The sequence below is a fragment of the Citrus sinensis genome, chromosome 2, assembly GCF_022201045.2.
Source record: "Citrus sinensis cultivar Valencia sweet orange chromosome 2, DVS_A1.0, whole genome shotgun sequence".
NCBI classification, from domain to species: domain Eukaryota; kingdom Viridiplantae; phylum Streptophyta; class Magnoliopsida; order Sapindales; family Rutaceae; genus Citrus; species Citrus sinensis.
In genome coordinates this window covers 28,711,131-28,726,805 of record NC_068557.1, presented here as the reverse complement: position 1 = coordinate 28,726,805, position 15,675 = coordinate 28,711,131, and the positions used below count along the sequence as shown (strand labels likewise).

The following is a 15,675-nucleotide window of genomic DNA, read 5'->3' as shown; positions in this document are numbered from 1 at the left end:
TATATCATATATGTGTCTAGTGATATAAGAATATTTTTTTATTTTGTTTTTACTTGATCCACATCAAGATAAATAATTGCGCTTAATTAACATGTGTAATAAATAGATATCATTATCGAAAATGGGAAAAAAAGTATACAAATGTCCTAAAATAAATATAGAATTTATGGTAGCCAATTCAATAAAACTTATTCCACTTTTTTTTAGTATAACTTTTTTGTTTAATTAATGAGTAATTTTTTTGTTTAATTAAAGAAAATATTTTTTGTAAATGAATAAAATATTTTTCACTAAAATTCTATAGAAACAATGTTAATTTTTTAAATAATTAACAATCTTGTCTGAATTTACTGGTTTTATCTTATATTTACTAATTTTATATGTAATTTACAATATTTATGTCTATCACGGTATTAATGCGGTAATTTTCACTATGGCATTATAGAATTTTCCATATAAATATAGAAAGAAAAGCTATGCTTCAATATGACAACACAAAATAAACAATTGATACTATTGCGGTGGGTGGGAGACATGAATACATTCTTACGTTGTTTTTAATACCATAGGATCTTCTCACCAACTCTATTCACCACTATAATAAATTTCAGTTTTTAAATAAATTTAGAATTAGCGTTCTTTTTCCCTTCACAATGGGTTACTTATATTATATATGTGATTTAGACTATATATATATACTTATATAGCAGAGCTATTTATTTTCAATTGCAAATTCAATCACTCAATGAGTATTTATATCATATTCTGTATATATCCTCTAAAAAATACCCCTTGGTCCACTAAAATAAGCTTTTCTTATAACTGATTACATGGCATCACATATCATTAATGTATAAATTAAGTACTCTATCTGCATTCCTTATTATCATTAAAAACGAAAAAAAAAAAATGGGCTAAGTGCAACCAAGCAATTGCAAAGCCAGTACAGAAGACAAATCGATCCTAATCATGAACAAAATTGAAATTGTTTTTAAATGTCATTAATAAAGCAGACTAGCAACAAATGGAACCAAATTGAGATTCTTAGTCTTCCTATTACGGGCATACGGATGCAGTTAGCCTAAAGTGGAGACCCTTATGACATTGTAATTGAATTTAATATAATTAGCTATAAAAGTGTTTAAAAATAAATACACATATGTCATAATATCATTTACTTATTTTATTATTAATATAATATTTCTGATGTAGTACATAATTTGTCCTTATTATGAAATTTCTAATAAATTCATAATTAATGCCCTGCATGCTCACATTATAAGACAAATAAATTGACTCTGCATACACGCAACATAATCTTTGATGATGATAACAGTAATCGATCTGGAAGTGTAAAACTGTGACCATTTATTTTGTTGTCTTGGTCCCATCTGATGTATATATTGCCTTATGATATTCATCATCTAGATAGAAAAAGACTTGTGTAGGGTGGGTATACCATCTCAGCATATTGAGGAACCTTGCATTAAGTAGGTGTAATGGATCCTGTTAGTGGAACCAATAAATTAAATGATATGGAACTCATATCAATTAAAATAAAAGTTAAGGTAAGTTTACTACACATTTATTTGATCAAAAACCTAAGTCATATCCTTACTACTTTGTTCAAATTTGTCACTTTATTTATTAAATATTATCAACTTTTATTTCACTAATAGAGTGTTAATTCACCTAAAGTTAATTTTAAATTGTATGGTTTATCAGTCTATCGCTTGGGAGGTTCATATAAAGTAAGAATAAAATTTGGAACAGTTGTACCTCTACCCAATTCTAGTAATAGATGCAGTCCGGCATGCAAGTGTGTATACAAACAGGTAATTCCCTCACGTGCCTGGTCCAAGACAGCCTGCAGATGCAAATTCAGGGCAATTATGCACGAGTCAGACTCTTACACATTATGCGATCGACTTTATGGAGATACGAGTGATAAATATATATATATATATATATGATTCGAATCGACTAAGGCGGGAATCCAAGTACTTTGGTATGCAAGATTATGAAAATGACTGTACTACTTACATATGACCTTGCTATAAACGCTGCTGCATTGCAAGATAATTTCATTTTTATTTACATGAGCTATGTAATAGAATTGTACATAATGATAAGGATGCATCATTGTGATTACTGATGACCGCACGAAAATGGAAACAAGGAGCAAAAGATTAAGGGTACGTTTGGGATTGAGGTTGGGCAGCTGTAGCTTAAAAGCTACAGCACTAAAGTGTTTGGTAAACACTAACTGCTGTAGCTTTTAAGCTATGTTGATATGATTTTTCACTTGTATAATATAAAATTTATTATATCTTTAATAATTTTATCAAAATTATTATTTAAAATTTATATTTACTATATATTATTAACTTTTGTTTCATAATTACAGCTTTTTTTTCACAGCAGCTGTAGCTTAAAAGCTACAGCACCTCAATCCCAAACACACCCTAATACCCCCAAAGTACGTACTCATAAACAAAAGTTCCTGTGAAATTAAAGTTGATATATTTACTGTTTACCTAAATGTACTATTGCGTTCATCGTTTCTTTCAACTAATTTTATTAAAACCAAACCAAAAGCCCAACAAAATAAATGATATTGATTCCGATCAATAACCCAATTTGGAAAATACATTAAAACCATAATCCCATGTGCCCAACGGCGATCGGAGCACCAAATGCGCCATTAGAGAAAAGAACAAAATTAAATAAAACGAAACTATAATCATTGGTCGGTCCAACAAAATGACTCAAAAGTCAAAAGCCTTTCGGGCCATTAATCACTACCCATTCCCTGGTTTGTATGGAGAATTATGGACACCTTCCTAGAAATTAAATGTAGCGTTTGGCTTTTGAAACCAGACTCTTGAAAATTGTAACAATCTCATGGCCTGCTTTTTGGTTGAAATTTATTTGGAACTATAAGAAAGTGGAAATCAAGTGAGTTTTTTGGAGCATCATGTATGTATTAGGTTGTAGTTATATTAAATAAAAATATACATGCCATAGACTGTAGTATTCTTGTTGTATTTCCTCTATTCTACAAAGTTTTTGTCTCTTAATTAAGAGGTGTTTCTTTTTGATCTCCTATCCAAGAGAAACCAATTACAGAATACACACACAGATCACTGAATTGTGAAAAAAATAAAAATAAAAAAATAAAAAGGAATTCTTACAGTTTTTGAATTTTTTATAGCCACGTTCATCAATTCACTTCATTTTATATTTAATTATAAAATTGATAATTTTCTATTAGTGATAGTTTTTAGTTACTGAAATTTCAGTTTTATGTCCATAAAAAAAAAGGAAATTAGTCGAGCAAAATATTTGTCATTTATTTTTCTTAAGGACCTATTTAAATTTTGTTAATCAATAAGAACATCATGTCTTATTAATTAATGAAATTATTGAGAAGCGATTGACATTGAATTCTCAAAAATATTGACGTTCCATGCCTAAAATATTGAGCATCTTCTTCCAATTTTTTTTTTTTTTTTGGCTATCTTTTTATATAGAAACGTGATAATATATATAAATGCTGAAAAATCCTTTTCAATCCTTGACTACGTGGCCAGACTGCAAATTTTAGACGTCATTACTCCTCCGACCTTTGAAGATAACCTATGCATGCTATATGGCGAAGCAATGGATTCGGCTTATAATTATCACGTACGAAAATGTAAATACATGTATTAATGGGTTCATGTATAAATGTAATCATAATAACTACCAAAATTCTGACAATGTAACAGTGAATGGTTAAATTATGTTTTAAGCAAATTTAGAACAAATTTGAAAAGATATATAGACGATTAATCTCTCAACCCTCTCTCTTTCTCTCTTGCAATAACACCTCTTTCACCATCCATAAATGCAATTGCTACACCTCCACACGAATTGCAATAACTCCTTTGTTGTTACCTTCTCTACTCTACTAGCATCTACTAGCATCACCAAAGACGACGCAAATTCTATATCAACTATAAGGTATTAATTAATTATGAACAGGCTGGCGGTGAAGTATAGCAGTGGAATAAATATTTTTTTGATATGGTTTAATAGAATAATAACATTACATTATTATATTAGATGGTATAATAATTTTTTAATATTTTTTTTTGTTTGGTTTTGACCACGAGGTATCTTAGGGAGGGCCCCAAGTATGGGAGGCACCTTTAAGCCCGTACCACAGCCCAGACTAGAAGTCCCTACTCGAACCGAGAGGCACAGGTTCTCCCAACAAAAGCGACTTCCCAATAAAGTATCAAAATCTTAATTAAAAAATTTAACATCTAACTCAGCTCAACATTAGATTCATATTCGTAAATAAGTTATTAGTAGTATATAATCTTGAAACTGTAATTTAAAATTCATCTCATCTTAGCCTTGCCAATAGGCAACAACTAGAAATGAAAATTTAAACAAAAGAAAGGAGATGGTTTCTCTTCTCCTTAACGCAATAACTCTTCTCACCAGCCATAAATGCTATTACACCATCTCTATACGCTCTGCAATAACTCCTTTGCTGCCATTACGTCGTCCACTCTACACCTGTTCCTTTCCATTTCCCTTGTTCACACACACTCTTTTGTTTGAATATTTTTTTTATCTCCTCTTTTTTCTCGTCCGTTTCTCTCTTCTTGTGTGCCCTTTTTCCTCTTCTCTTTGTATTCCTCTTCTCTTTGACAAGCTCACTATCACTACAGCTACTCATAAGTGGTCTTCCGGTAAGTCATTACACCAACAGAATATATTTAAACCCTTTTTTGTTTTGTAATATCTTGTTGTTAACATGTATTATAGTATAAGATTCATTGATATATTTATTTCCTTCATATCTATTAATTTTAGCTAGTGTAGTATCCGTTATAAATTTGCAGAGAGAGAAAGGGAGAAGTGGGATACAGCGAGATTATATATCAAAGTGGAGCGTTATAAATCTTTTTCTTCTTCTTCTTCTTCATTTTTTTTTTTTTTGGTTGTATGATATCGGAGTGTCAAAGAGATTCTTCTAATAGTGTGTCAACTCTTTCTTGTATTTTTCCGGCTATATCTAGTATCTTCTCTTGGCACGTAGATGAGCAAAGACTGAAGACTTTTTTTTTATAAAGACCAAAACAACAGTCTTTTTCGCTACTTCGAAACTTGGTAAAATCTCGTTAGCTTGCTCAGTGAAGACCAGAGAGCTGCGCCTCACTAGCGACAATCTTAAGAAACCAATCTCAAAATCTTAACAAGAAGATAAAGTGATAGAGATGTATGCTACTAGTACTGCTGGTTAGGGCTTCAAGTTTAGTTATGAAAAATGCTTCTGGAAATTCGCCAACCGCCGCTCGAAGAGTGAAAAATTAGGTCTCTCCACAACTCAATAGGTATGTTTTCTTCATTTTCCTTTGTTTAAAAATAATTTTTTTTTTTTGCTGCACCTCTCCATATAAAAAATAATAACTCTTTCAGCAATCATGCCCCTTAGATTGTTATATATCTTTAGTTGAAAAGTTTGGGCGAATTAATGATAAACAACAGGATGCATACATTTATACATTTCTGTTTCTTTTTGGTTTTGGATCCACATAAATGTCTTTATTTTCATGTAATTGGGATCAATTAGAATGGTATACTTGGGTTAAGCATATGTACTAAAAGTTACTACAAGCAAAATCCTTGTCGATAAAATAGGATTCCTTCGATATTTATTTATTTCGATAGAGGAGAGAGAAAGAGAGCTGTACATGAGCCTTCTTTGTACTTGAACACAAAAATCATCCCTTGCCCTACATATATATAGTTTGTTTAAATGCACAGATTTTCCTTGTTCTTCCTTACTACTGTACTCTCTCTCTCTCTCTCTCTCTCTCTCTCTCTATATATATATATATATATATATATATATATATATATATATATATATCTGTCCTTCATTTTACTGGACTTAACAAATATATTTATGTATGCTTAGTCTTCTTGTATTTTGTTGGCAGATCAATAACTTTGCAGCAATAAATATACAGTATAGGGATTAGTCAAAATGTTTCAGCCAAACACGTTTGAGAGTCATCATATGTTCGATATGACAAGGAGAAGCTCTGAGAGTGATTTGGGAAAGCTCAAAGAGGATGACTACGAAACAAAATCCGGCACTGAAACCATGGAAATGGAAGCTCCTTCTGGTGATGATCAAGATCCTAGCCAACACCCCAAAAGGAAGCGTTACCACCGCCACACTCAGCGTCAAATCCAGGAAATGGAAGCGTAAGCTGCAGTCTCGTCTGACTTTTCATTCGTTTCTCTTGCTTGTTATTGTGATTGTTTGTTTTATTTCTTATGCGCTGCTTTATTTGTTTTCTCAGTTTCTTCAAGGAGTGTCCTCACCCAGATGATAAGCAAAGAAAGGAGCTGAGCCGTGAGTTAGGGTTAGAGCCTTTACAGGTCAAATTTTGGTTCCAAAACAAGCGCACCCAGATGAAGGTAACGCTCCTATATGGCTATCCTCGTATAAATACCATTCATGTGAAAATATTCAATGCTTTAATAACATTTTGTACATCTATCATAACTCTTTCAAGAAAGAAATCATTTCCTAAAAGATTTCCATGTTCAAAAACTCAAAAACATCTCTCCATTGACTTTCAACTATTGATATATATTATGCTAGTGTTTTTGGCATATACATATGTGATTATTTCATCTGGTTATTTTTTTATTACTATTATTATTTTGGTCCCCCAATACAGGCTCAACATGAGCGCCACGAGAATCAAATATTGAAGGCTGAGAATCAAAAACTTCGAGCCGAGAATAACAGATACAAAGAAGCCCTTGGCAATGCCACTTGCCCCAACTGCGGAGGCCCAGCAGCTCTTGGTGAAATGTCCTTTGATGAGCAACATTTGAGAATCGAGAATGCTCGTTTAAGAGAAGAGATTGATAGGATATCAGGAATTGCTGCCAAATATGTTGGCAAGCCCTTGTCTTCTTTTCCTCATTTAACTCCCCGTTCTCTTGATCTCGGGTTTACCAATCTCGGGACACAATCGGGCTTTGTGGGAGAGATGTATGGAGGTTGTGATCTTATTAGGTCAATTTCTGGACCTAGTGAAGCTGATAAGCCTATGATTGTTGAGCTTGCAGTCGCAGCAATGGAGGAATTTTTGAGGATGGCTCAAGCTGGTGACCCTTTGTGGACTGATCAGGTGCTAAACGAAGATGAATACTTGATAACTTTCCCTAGGGGAATCGGGCCTTTGGGGTTAAGATCTGAAGCTTCAAGGGAATCCACTGTTGTCATTATGAATCATGTTAACCTTGTTGAGATTCTCATGGATGTGGCAAGTTTATTAATTCTCTTCTCCTTAAGTTTGTTTTTACTTTGCCCAAATATTAGATATCAAGCTATATATATATATATGATTTATTGAATGTTCTTTCAGAATCAATGGTCAAGTGTGTTTTGCGGCATTGTTTCAAGAGCTATGACCATAGAGGTCCTATCAACTGGAGTAGCAGGAAACTACAACGGAGCCTTGCAAGTGGTAACAATTAAGTACTTATAAAGTTTTCAATTTTATGCAGTAATTGGTTCAATTAACTTGTCATACCTAACATTTCATATTTCTTTTGTAGATGACAGCTGAGTTCCAGGTCCCATCTCCTCTTGTCCCTACTCGGGAAAATTATTTTGTGAGGTACTGTAAACAACACTCTGATGGTACTTGGGCAGTTGTTGATGTTTCCTTGGACAACTTACGCCCTAGCCCGACATCAAAATGTAGAAGAAGACCATCGGGTTGTTTGATCCAAGAACTGCCAAATGGCTACTCCAAGGTGTCTATTTTCACTTGAATACCGAGTTATTTTCTGGATATTATAAATTTCATTATACAGTAGATCAATTATCTTAATTGTGCCATAATTTCATGACTCGTCAGGTTATATGGGTGGAACATGTAGAGGTGGATGATAGATCTGTCCACAATATCTATAAGCCTCTAGTTAATTCTGGGCTAGCATTCGGTGCAAAGCGTTGGGTGGCTACATTAGATAGACAATGTGAACGACTGGCAAGTTCAATGGCCAATAACATTCCAGCCGGAGATCTTTGTGGTAATTAATACACAAACACGCTAGCACACAGATATATTCTTCTCTATGTGTTAGTAAACTTATTTAAAAAAGCTGAATAAAGAGTATAGTTCATTGGGGTTTTGAATTTTGTCAAACAGTGATAACAAGCCCAGAAGGAAGGAAGAGTATGCTGAAGTTGGCAGAAAGGATGGTGACTAGCTTTTGTACTGGTGTTGGTGCTTCAACTGCTCACGCTTGGACGACATTATCAGCAACTGGTTCTGATGATGTGAGGGTCATGACCAGAAAGAGTATGGATGATCCAGGGAGGCCTCCTGGCATTGTGCTAAGTGCTGCAACTTCCTTCTGGATTCCAGTTCCACCCAGGAGGATTTTCGATTTCCTTCGGGATGAGAACTCTCGAAGTGAGGTATATACATATATTAATTCATTAATCCTTAATTCCTTGTTCTCAGTTTCAACTGTTTAATCACGAGCATTCAATTTGCAATAAATAAATGGGTTGAATGATCTCATTCGATCATGTCCGAATGTCCGAATGTCCGAGTGTCCGACTAACACCTATCCCCTTTTTGTTCCCAATTCCCAGTGGGATATCCTATCCAATGGTGGCCTAGTTCAAGAAATGGCTCACATTGCAAATGGACGTGATCCAGGAAATTGTGTTTCTTTGTTGCGTGTTAATGTAAGTAGCAGCGGATTGTTTTTCCTTAGACATAGCTCATGAACATAAAAAATGAACTCTATCTCACTAATTCTAACACAAATTTTGAATTGTCAAAATGACATCAGAGCGCAAATTCAAGCCAGAGCAACATGCTGGTTCTACAAGAGAGCTGCACTGATTCCACTGGCTCATATGTGATTTATGCTCCTGTTGATATAGTGGCAATGAATATGGTCTTGAGTGGGGGTGACCCAGATTATGTTGCACTTCTGCCGTCGGGTTTTGCCATACTTCCTGATGGCCCAGGATTTAATGGAGGAGGAATTCTTGAGGTTGGTTCCGGTGGTTCTCTGCTTACCGTTGCATTTCAGATCCTAGTTGACTCAGTTCCAACGGCAAAACTCTCTCTTGGATCTGTGGCAACTGTGAACAGTCTAATCAAGTGTACTGTTGAAAGGATCAAGGCTGCAGTTATGACAGATAATGCATCATGCAGATAATCTGACATGCGGTGAGTGAATTCCACAAACCGATCCATCAATATGTCATTGCATGTCTTTTTAATTAGTAGAATGATCGACTTTAAATATGTTGAGGAAATATTAATTAATAACGGCATGAACAATCGTTGATAAGTATTTTTAATAAATTAGGCAGGCTCTAATTGCTAGAATTGACAATTGATCAGCTTTTTGTTTCCTATCCTGTGTATTGCAGCAGGAAGAGAAGAAACTGGCAGTAATATGGTGTTCGCTTCAAAATTGTTAGGAAGAGAAGAAGTCAAGAACGCACCTTACATAATCCTTGCTTTGTGATGTTTCTTTTGGCCAGAGCAGCAATCAAAAGGCACCTCACCTTGCAAGGGTAAAAGGTTCGGGCATTGACTTCGCCAAACAAAGATGAAAGTGAACTATGACCTTGATATATATGTATGTTAGAATAACTCCACATTTCACCTTTTCTTCTTTTGTTTAGTGCTAATTAGAGTAGTGCCAATGATCAAGTAGGGACTATCGTCTAATTGTCTAATCTTTTCTTTTGTTTCAAGCGTATGAGTCCTTAGTGAGCTGTAATTGGACAGAGCTTTGAATGTTGAAGCTCACACCAATGAAAATGATTGGAATATGTGTTTTTGGATAGATATGCAGTGATTAGTTCTGGTTGTGTGGCCTACTTGGTGACTTCATTTGGTTTTCAAATCAGTTTAGAAGCTCATTTACAGCTCTAGGACCTAGGCTTACGTATATACCTAAAATTTCTAATGGCAACACATGCCTCATTGACCCCCGCTGATTACGAAGCTTAAAAGCACACAACGGAATGCCATAATCATCCTCTATGACAAGCAATTGAATATTCAGCGTATAAAGGCAAATCTTGTGAGAAATGTTATGCAGTGTTTTTATGCTAGTATCAATTACTTCTAGTATAACCAATCTGATTGAACTGTACCTATAATTTTGAAGCATGTAACATGTGGAAAACCTATAATAATTGGAAAACTACTTCGAATATAGGGATCAAAAGTTCATGATGACAAAGCTCTGCTTAGCGCTTGTATAAATTTGCAATCTTTTAGGATTGGGTACAAAAATTGCCATCCATGCTATCGGCATTATCTGTAATCAATGCCATTGTTTTTGTTCACTCTTGCTCAAGGGATTTTGATGCATTGAGACAACTTTTTAACTGCAGGCATTGCATCCAAAAATGGGAAGTTTGTAGCAGTGGATTCTAATATCAAACTACTTGAAATTAAGCAGTTGCCAGATCAATTTCAACATATTTATAACTACACAAGTAGTGTTAAGTGGAACCACCAAAACGATCATAGCTACACCAGCCGATGTCAAATCCTCTTAACCGCAACAACTCTTGAGAAAAGTTTGACTGAGGCCATTGCCTCATCGTCATTGTAGAATGTAGATGATGCAAAACTGACCTGTGCTACCTGCAGTACGATAGAGAGACATTTATTTACATAATTATATGCCACTGTACCAAACAACCAAGTAAATTCTCATAATGTAAGGGGGGCTACACTCTACTGCAGCAGTCATGATTTACAAAGTCCATTAAAATGGAAGGTCCAATACTGCAACGACTCATTAATAATTGAAACAAATAGCGACCAGAATTTCGTAAATATATCGGGAAGAAATGTAAAGAAGAAAAACAATGTACCTGTTATAATTTTGTGTCTGGCAGCGATAACATACAGTACAATACTATTCTATACTGTTGATTATAGTATACTAAATAGGTGAGCAAAAAGACTGCAATGAGCCTATATATATATTCATATTTATGTTTATGTTTTTACAGGTTGCCTACCAAAAGCCGTAACAATGTCACAGCTGCTGCTGCGTAGAAACTAAGACATTGAGCATTTTAAATGAAAATATTTCTCTAACATCCAAAATTCTATTTGTTGTTTGGGATCGCAAACAAGTGGGTTGAAGCCCGAAGACTATTGATGTCGAAACACGGTCGTCAATGCCCAACGTCGAATCTTAACAGGCTGACTTTTAGCCTTTTTCTTTTTTCCTTTTCCCCTTTTCCTTTTTAATATTGACAATTAAAAGTCTATTTTATTTAAACATTTTGAAATTTTTTGGGAATAAATCTCATCTTCTTTTGTGTCATTGGACATTTGGACTCGGTCCCAACGCTTCTACGAGTATGATCAAAGACCAATATTTTTCCACACTGTTGTAAAGGTTGTTTACAAATAAAATATCACGGAAATTTCAAATCTATTGTAACAAAGATCGCTGCCATCGAATTGACTCCTGGATGGCTAAATTCGATTAATTAGGCACTTTTTTTCCTTAATATCATTCTATCATTTTTATTTTTAAGATGTCATTATGCTATCGATAAGTAATTTCATAACTTGGAAATTTTGACGGATGAATAATTCTACTTAAAAAATGTAATATTCATATTCAATTGGCTAAAAAAATTGTAAACTTTGTTATTTGAATAATTAATGCATGTAGAAACTCAGATCACAAAAGATCTTAATTTTTATACATACCTAGCAAGCCAAAAGATATTTGCTTTTTCTCTCTTTCTCTCTTTTTAAATATTGATATATTATAATTAAGAATCCATGATATTTATAATCAGACATTTATTAAGACTTTCTTAGATAAAATCATAAAATCTATAAGATACAACTTAAATGTATGGATTTGAATCTAATATTGAGCTGAGTTATGTTCAACTCTTTGTTATCACATGTATATTTATAGTAATATATGATTGAGATTGTAATAATTTTATATTCTTATCTAATAACTACGTATTGTATACTCAGCACTGAAAGTTTTATTTTAACGATAGAAGGCGCTCAGCTCCGCACAACAATAAGGATCAGCACGCTTTTGAAAAACAATATAGAATAGTAAACACAAATCCTAAATGTTTGCTCTCGTTAATATTGAACGGATTTTCAAATAGCTCCACTACACCCAAACCTAATTATATAATTGGGGCAGGAGATATTAAGTCTTCCTTAGGAGATATCATTACAAAGGGGCGGGGAAACACTGTGAGAGCAACACCCAGCGCCAGCGGCCCACCCAGCCGATAGGCCGAGTGGTCACACCCTCCACCCCGCGTGAAATCAGAACAAACGGATTCTTGCTAAAAGTGAATAAAGACCACAAAAATTATGGACCAAAAAAAATGATAATGATAGTGATAAGAAGAAGAAAAAATATCATTCACATGTGCGAGATTTCAGGAAAAAAAAAACGTGTTGAAACTTTACAAATTACTTTGTCTTTCTGACAAACACGTGTTGTATTTTGTTCTTGCTACGTTGACATTCAGCATCTAGCTATAGTGTCGTACTGTTGTCACATTGCAACAAATGAAATTTCCATGAGAATTTAACAAGAAAAAAGTTGATCGATGACATCTAATTCCTCAAAAAAGTTAATCACGTGAAAGTCGTTCGCTAATAACAAAATACGAGATAACATTAAATGTATGTACGAACTTCAATTAAAACGTTCAAGATTTTGTTCTTGAAGATAAGGTCAGCGCTAAGTTACGTAACGTAACTTAGGCCCTCCCATATGTTTATTGTAGCATGGATTATATTGCAATATGATATTTTTATATTACTATTTATATTAAATTAGTGGTATAATATACACATGAAACATGTTTCTTTTTTTTTTTTTTCCTTCTCGTTCTCTTTCGATATCTCAATCAAGGATATATAAATCACAAAGACTCCGTGATTAAATTAAACAGCCACAGCAAAACAGGATAACATTTTTATGTATATGTATAGGTGTGTGTGTGTTTAAAGATATCACAAGCCAAAATCGTCTCTTAATCGCCACACATACTGCATACAGAGAAGTGTTTTTGCGCCCACTAACATGGATATTGTTTGCAATAACATAAGTTTTCAGCTTCCTCACAAATTATCTATTACACGAACGCCATTCACATTCACAACAACAAAGAGTCGTACGGGGCCGTACTGCTCTTTACAAAAGTACTCGACCTCGAGTCCCATTATGAGAAAGCCTTTGATAAACAGCTTATTACCTAAAACTGATCATGATCATCGTGAGTACTGGAAACTCAATCCAGGAAAATTTGGGAGATTTGGAGGAAAGTTTGTGCCTGAGACACTAATCACTTGTTTGAGCCTACTTGAAGCTGAATTCAACTTTGTTTTGCAGGATACTAAGTTTCAGGTAGTGTCATCTTTGTTTTACTTACTATATAATTAATGATTGATTAATTTGACATGAATATATATGCATGTTAAATTATTGTATACATATAGCTAGCTAGCTTGCTAGCTTGCAAGATCATTAATTGAATTAATTGTTTAATTTTAATTATTATTTCAATTTGTTTTGTGATATATGTCTATATATAGGAGGAGCTGTCGACTGCATTAAGAGACTATGTAGGACGGGAGACGCCTCTTTATTTTGCTGAGAGGCTGACAGATCATTACAGGAACGAAAAGGGAGAAGGGCCAGAGATTTATCTGAAAAGAGAAGATCTCAACCATGTGGGTGCACACAAGATCAACAACGCCATAGGACAGGCAATGATAGCCAAGCGCATGGGCCGGAAAAGTATTGTCGCGGCCACCGGTGCTGGACAGCATGGCGTCGCTACAGCTGCTGCATGCGCAAAACTGGCTTTGGACTGTACTGTGTTCATGGGCACCGCTGATATGGAGAAACAATCCTCTAAAGTGCTCCTAATGAAGCTACTAGGAGCTCAGGTACGTACCTTTCGATTACTTTTTTGATTAATTAATCTTTATAATTAATTATAAGTTATTGGTCAATAAATTTGTTAAATGTTAATTTGACTTAATTAGGTTAAAGCAGTGGATGGATGTTTCAAAGAAGCAAGCTCAGAAGCTATCAGAAATTGGGTGGGGAACTTAGAAAAAAGCTATTATTTAACGGGTACGGTGGTGGGGCCTCACCCGTGTCCAATAATGGTACGAGAATTTCAATCAATCATAGGCAAAGAAACGAGAAAACAAGCAATGGAAAAATGGGGAGGCAAGCCTGATGTATTGCTGGCTTGTGTGGGCAGTGGATCAAATGCGTTGGGTTTGTTTCATGAATTCATAAATGATGAAGATGTGAGATTGATTGGAGTGGAGGCTGCTGGATTTGGCTTGGACAGCGGCAAACACGCTGCAACTCTGGCTAAAGGGGAAGTGGGTGTTTATCATGGAGCCATGAGCTACTTGTTGCAAGATGAAGAAGGCCAAATCTTGGGGACTCATTCTGTCGGTGTAGGGTAAGTGTCTTGAGCGTCTTGCATTTTCTATGCTTTGAGTTTCTCGCAGTACTAGTTGGGGACGGGAGCAAATGATTCTAATTAAGGATTTGTTTGGTATTGAGATAATATGACTTAAAAAATAAATTACAGTTATGAAATAAATATTAATAGTATACGGTAAAAATTACTTTTATATAAAGATATTATAAATTTTTCATAAGGTAAAAGTAATTTTATTTTCAAATCACAACAGTACAACGATTACTAAATACTTTCATGATATATCTTTTAAGTTACAATTGTCCGACCATAATACAAAAAAAATATAATATTAATTAAGATCTTTCAATCATTATATTTATGCTTAGCTAATATTATATTGTTATTCATAAATGATTTAAGGCTAATTGGAAATTCAATGCACACAGGCTAGAGTATCCAGGAGTTGGCCCGGAGATAAGCTTTCTTAGGGACACTGGGCGTGCGGAGTTCTACACTGCGACTGACCAAGAAGCTGTCCAAGGTACTCCAGCCTGTGATTCAAATGTTACTACTTTTTTATTAATTAGACATTAATTAGTAATCAAAATTGATTGTTTATTTCGATTTGGTGTCTTTTGGCAGCATATCAACGGCTGTGCAGATTAGAAGGCATATTTCCGGCCCTTGAGGCATCTCATGCATTAGCATTTCTAGAGAAACTTTGCCCTACTTTACCTAATGGTGCAAAAGTTGTTGTCAACTGTAGTGGAGGTGGGGATAAGGACGTCGACACGGTCGTCAATTACAGATACAATCAATAATTATCGACGTAGAAATTGTAATGGATCGAAGAAGTGGTGACCACAATATTTAAGGGTTCCCGTCAATTTAGCAGCAACCCGAGAAATCTATTAATTTAAGACCTATTTTTCTCCCTTTTGTGCATATTTTAATTTAATGTCTAAGTTTTTCGATCCAATCCGAGCCACAATCGCCAAAGCAATTATTGTACTCGTTGATATTTGTTTTGATAGGAAGTACAATTATAAGATCTGTTTGTTACACAGATTACACAGACAATATAAGACGATGGATCATGATAAGATATGATATGATAAGATTGTGTTGGATTATATTTA

General features: G+C 34.4%; 2 protein-coding genes across 4 annotated transcripts; both read left to right on the top strand.

Annotated features, from left to right (window-relative positions):
• The first annotated feature begins 4,575 nt into the window (after nucleotides 1-4,575).
• LOC102631422 (homeobox-leucine zipper protein MERISTEM L1-like) lies at nucleotides 4,576-9,943 on the top strand. 3 transcript variants are annotated; one of them, XM_025094624.2, is made up of 12 exons: nucleotides 4,577-4,745; nucleotides 5,076-5,390; nucleotides 6,000-6,270; nucleotides 6,369-6,486; nucleotides 6,753-7,346; nucleotides 7,449-7,550; nucleotides 7,642-7,842; nucleotides 7,947-8,121; nucleotides 8,241-8,512; nucleotides 8,693-8,788; nucleotides 8,896-9,281; nucleotides 9,488-9,943. In XM_025094624.2, exons 3-11 carry the CDS (start codon nucleotides 6,047-6,049, stop codon nucleotides 9,268-9,270), a joined length of 2,157 nt encoding a protein of 718 aa, XP_024950392.2. In that variant the 5' UTR covers nucleotides 4,577-4,745; nucleotides 5,076-5,390; nucleotides 6,000-6,046; the 3' UTR covers nucleotides 9,271-9,281; nucleotides 9,488-9,943. The 3 variants fall into 3 exon arrangements, with proteins under 3 accessions (XP_052288244.1, XP_024950392.2, XP_052288235.1); XM_052432275.1 differs by having other exon boundaries at nucleotides 4,879-5,390; XM_052432284.1 differs by having other exon boundaries at nucleotides 4,576-5,390; nucleotides 6,030-6,270.
• A 3,063-nt stretch (nucleotides 9,944-13,006) lies between these two features.
• On the top strand, nucleotides 13,007-15,675 carry LOC102630901 (tryptophan synthase beta chain 1). Its single transcript, XM_006467932.4, has 5 exons — nucleotides 13,007-13,494; nucleotides 13,683-14,039; nucleotides 14,139-14,572; nucleotides 14,983-15,077; nucleotides 15,179-15,675. The coding sequence occupies exons 1-5, from the start codon at nucleotides 13,171-13,173 to the stop codon at nucleotides 15,355-15,357; spliced, it is 1,389 nt and encodes a 462-aa protein (XP_006467995.1). The 5' UTR covers nucleotides 13,007-13,170; the 3' UTR covers nucleotides 15,358-15,675.

Coding starts and splice junctions, on each gene's coding strand:
- LOC102630901 (XM_006467932.4), top strand. CDS start 13,171: ATGGATATTGTTTGCAATAACATAAGTTTTCAGCTTCCTCACAAATTA. Junction 13,495..13,682: donor TGCAGGATACTAAGTTTCAG/GTAGTGTCATCT, acceptor GTCTATATATAG/GAGGAGCTGTCGACTGCATT. Junction 14,573..14,982: donor ACTCATTCTGTCGGTGTAGG/GTAAGTGTCTTG, acceptor CAATGCACACAG/GCTAGAGTATCCAGGAGTTG.
- LOC102631422 (XM_052432284.1), top strand. CDS start 6,047: ATGTTTCAGCCAAACACGTTTGAGAGTCATCATATGTTCGATATGACA. Junction 7,347..7,448: donor TTGAGATTCTCATGGATGTG/GCAAGTTTATTA, acceptor ATGTTCTTTCAG/AATCAATGGTCAAGTGTGTT. Junction 7,843..7,946: donor TGCCAAATGGCTACTCCAAG/GTGTCTATTTTC, acceptor ATGACTCGTCAG/GTTATATGGGTGGAACATGT.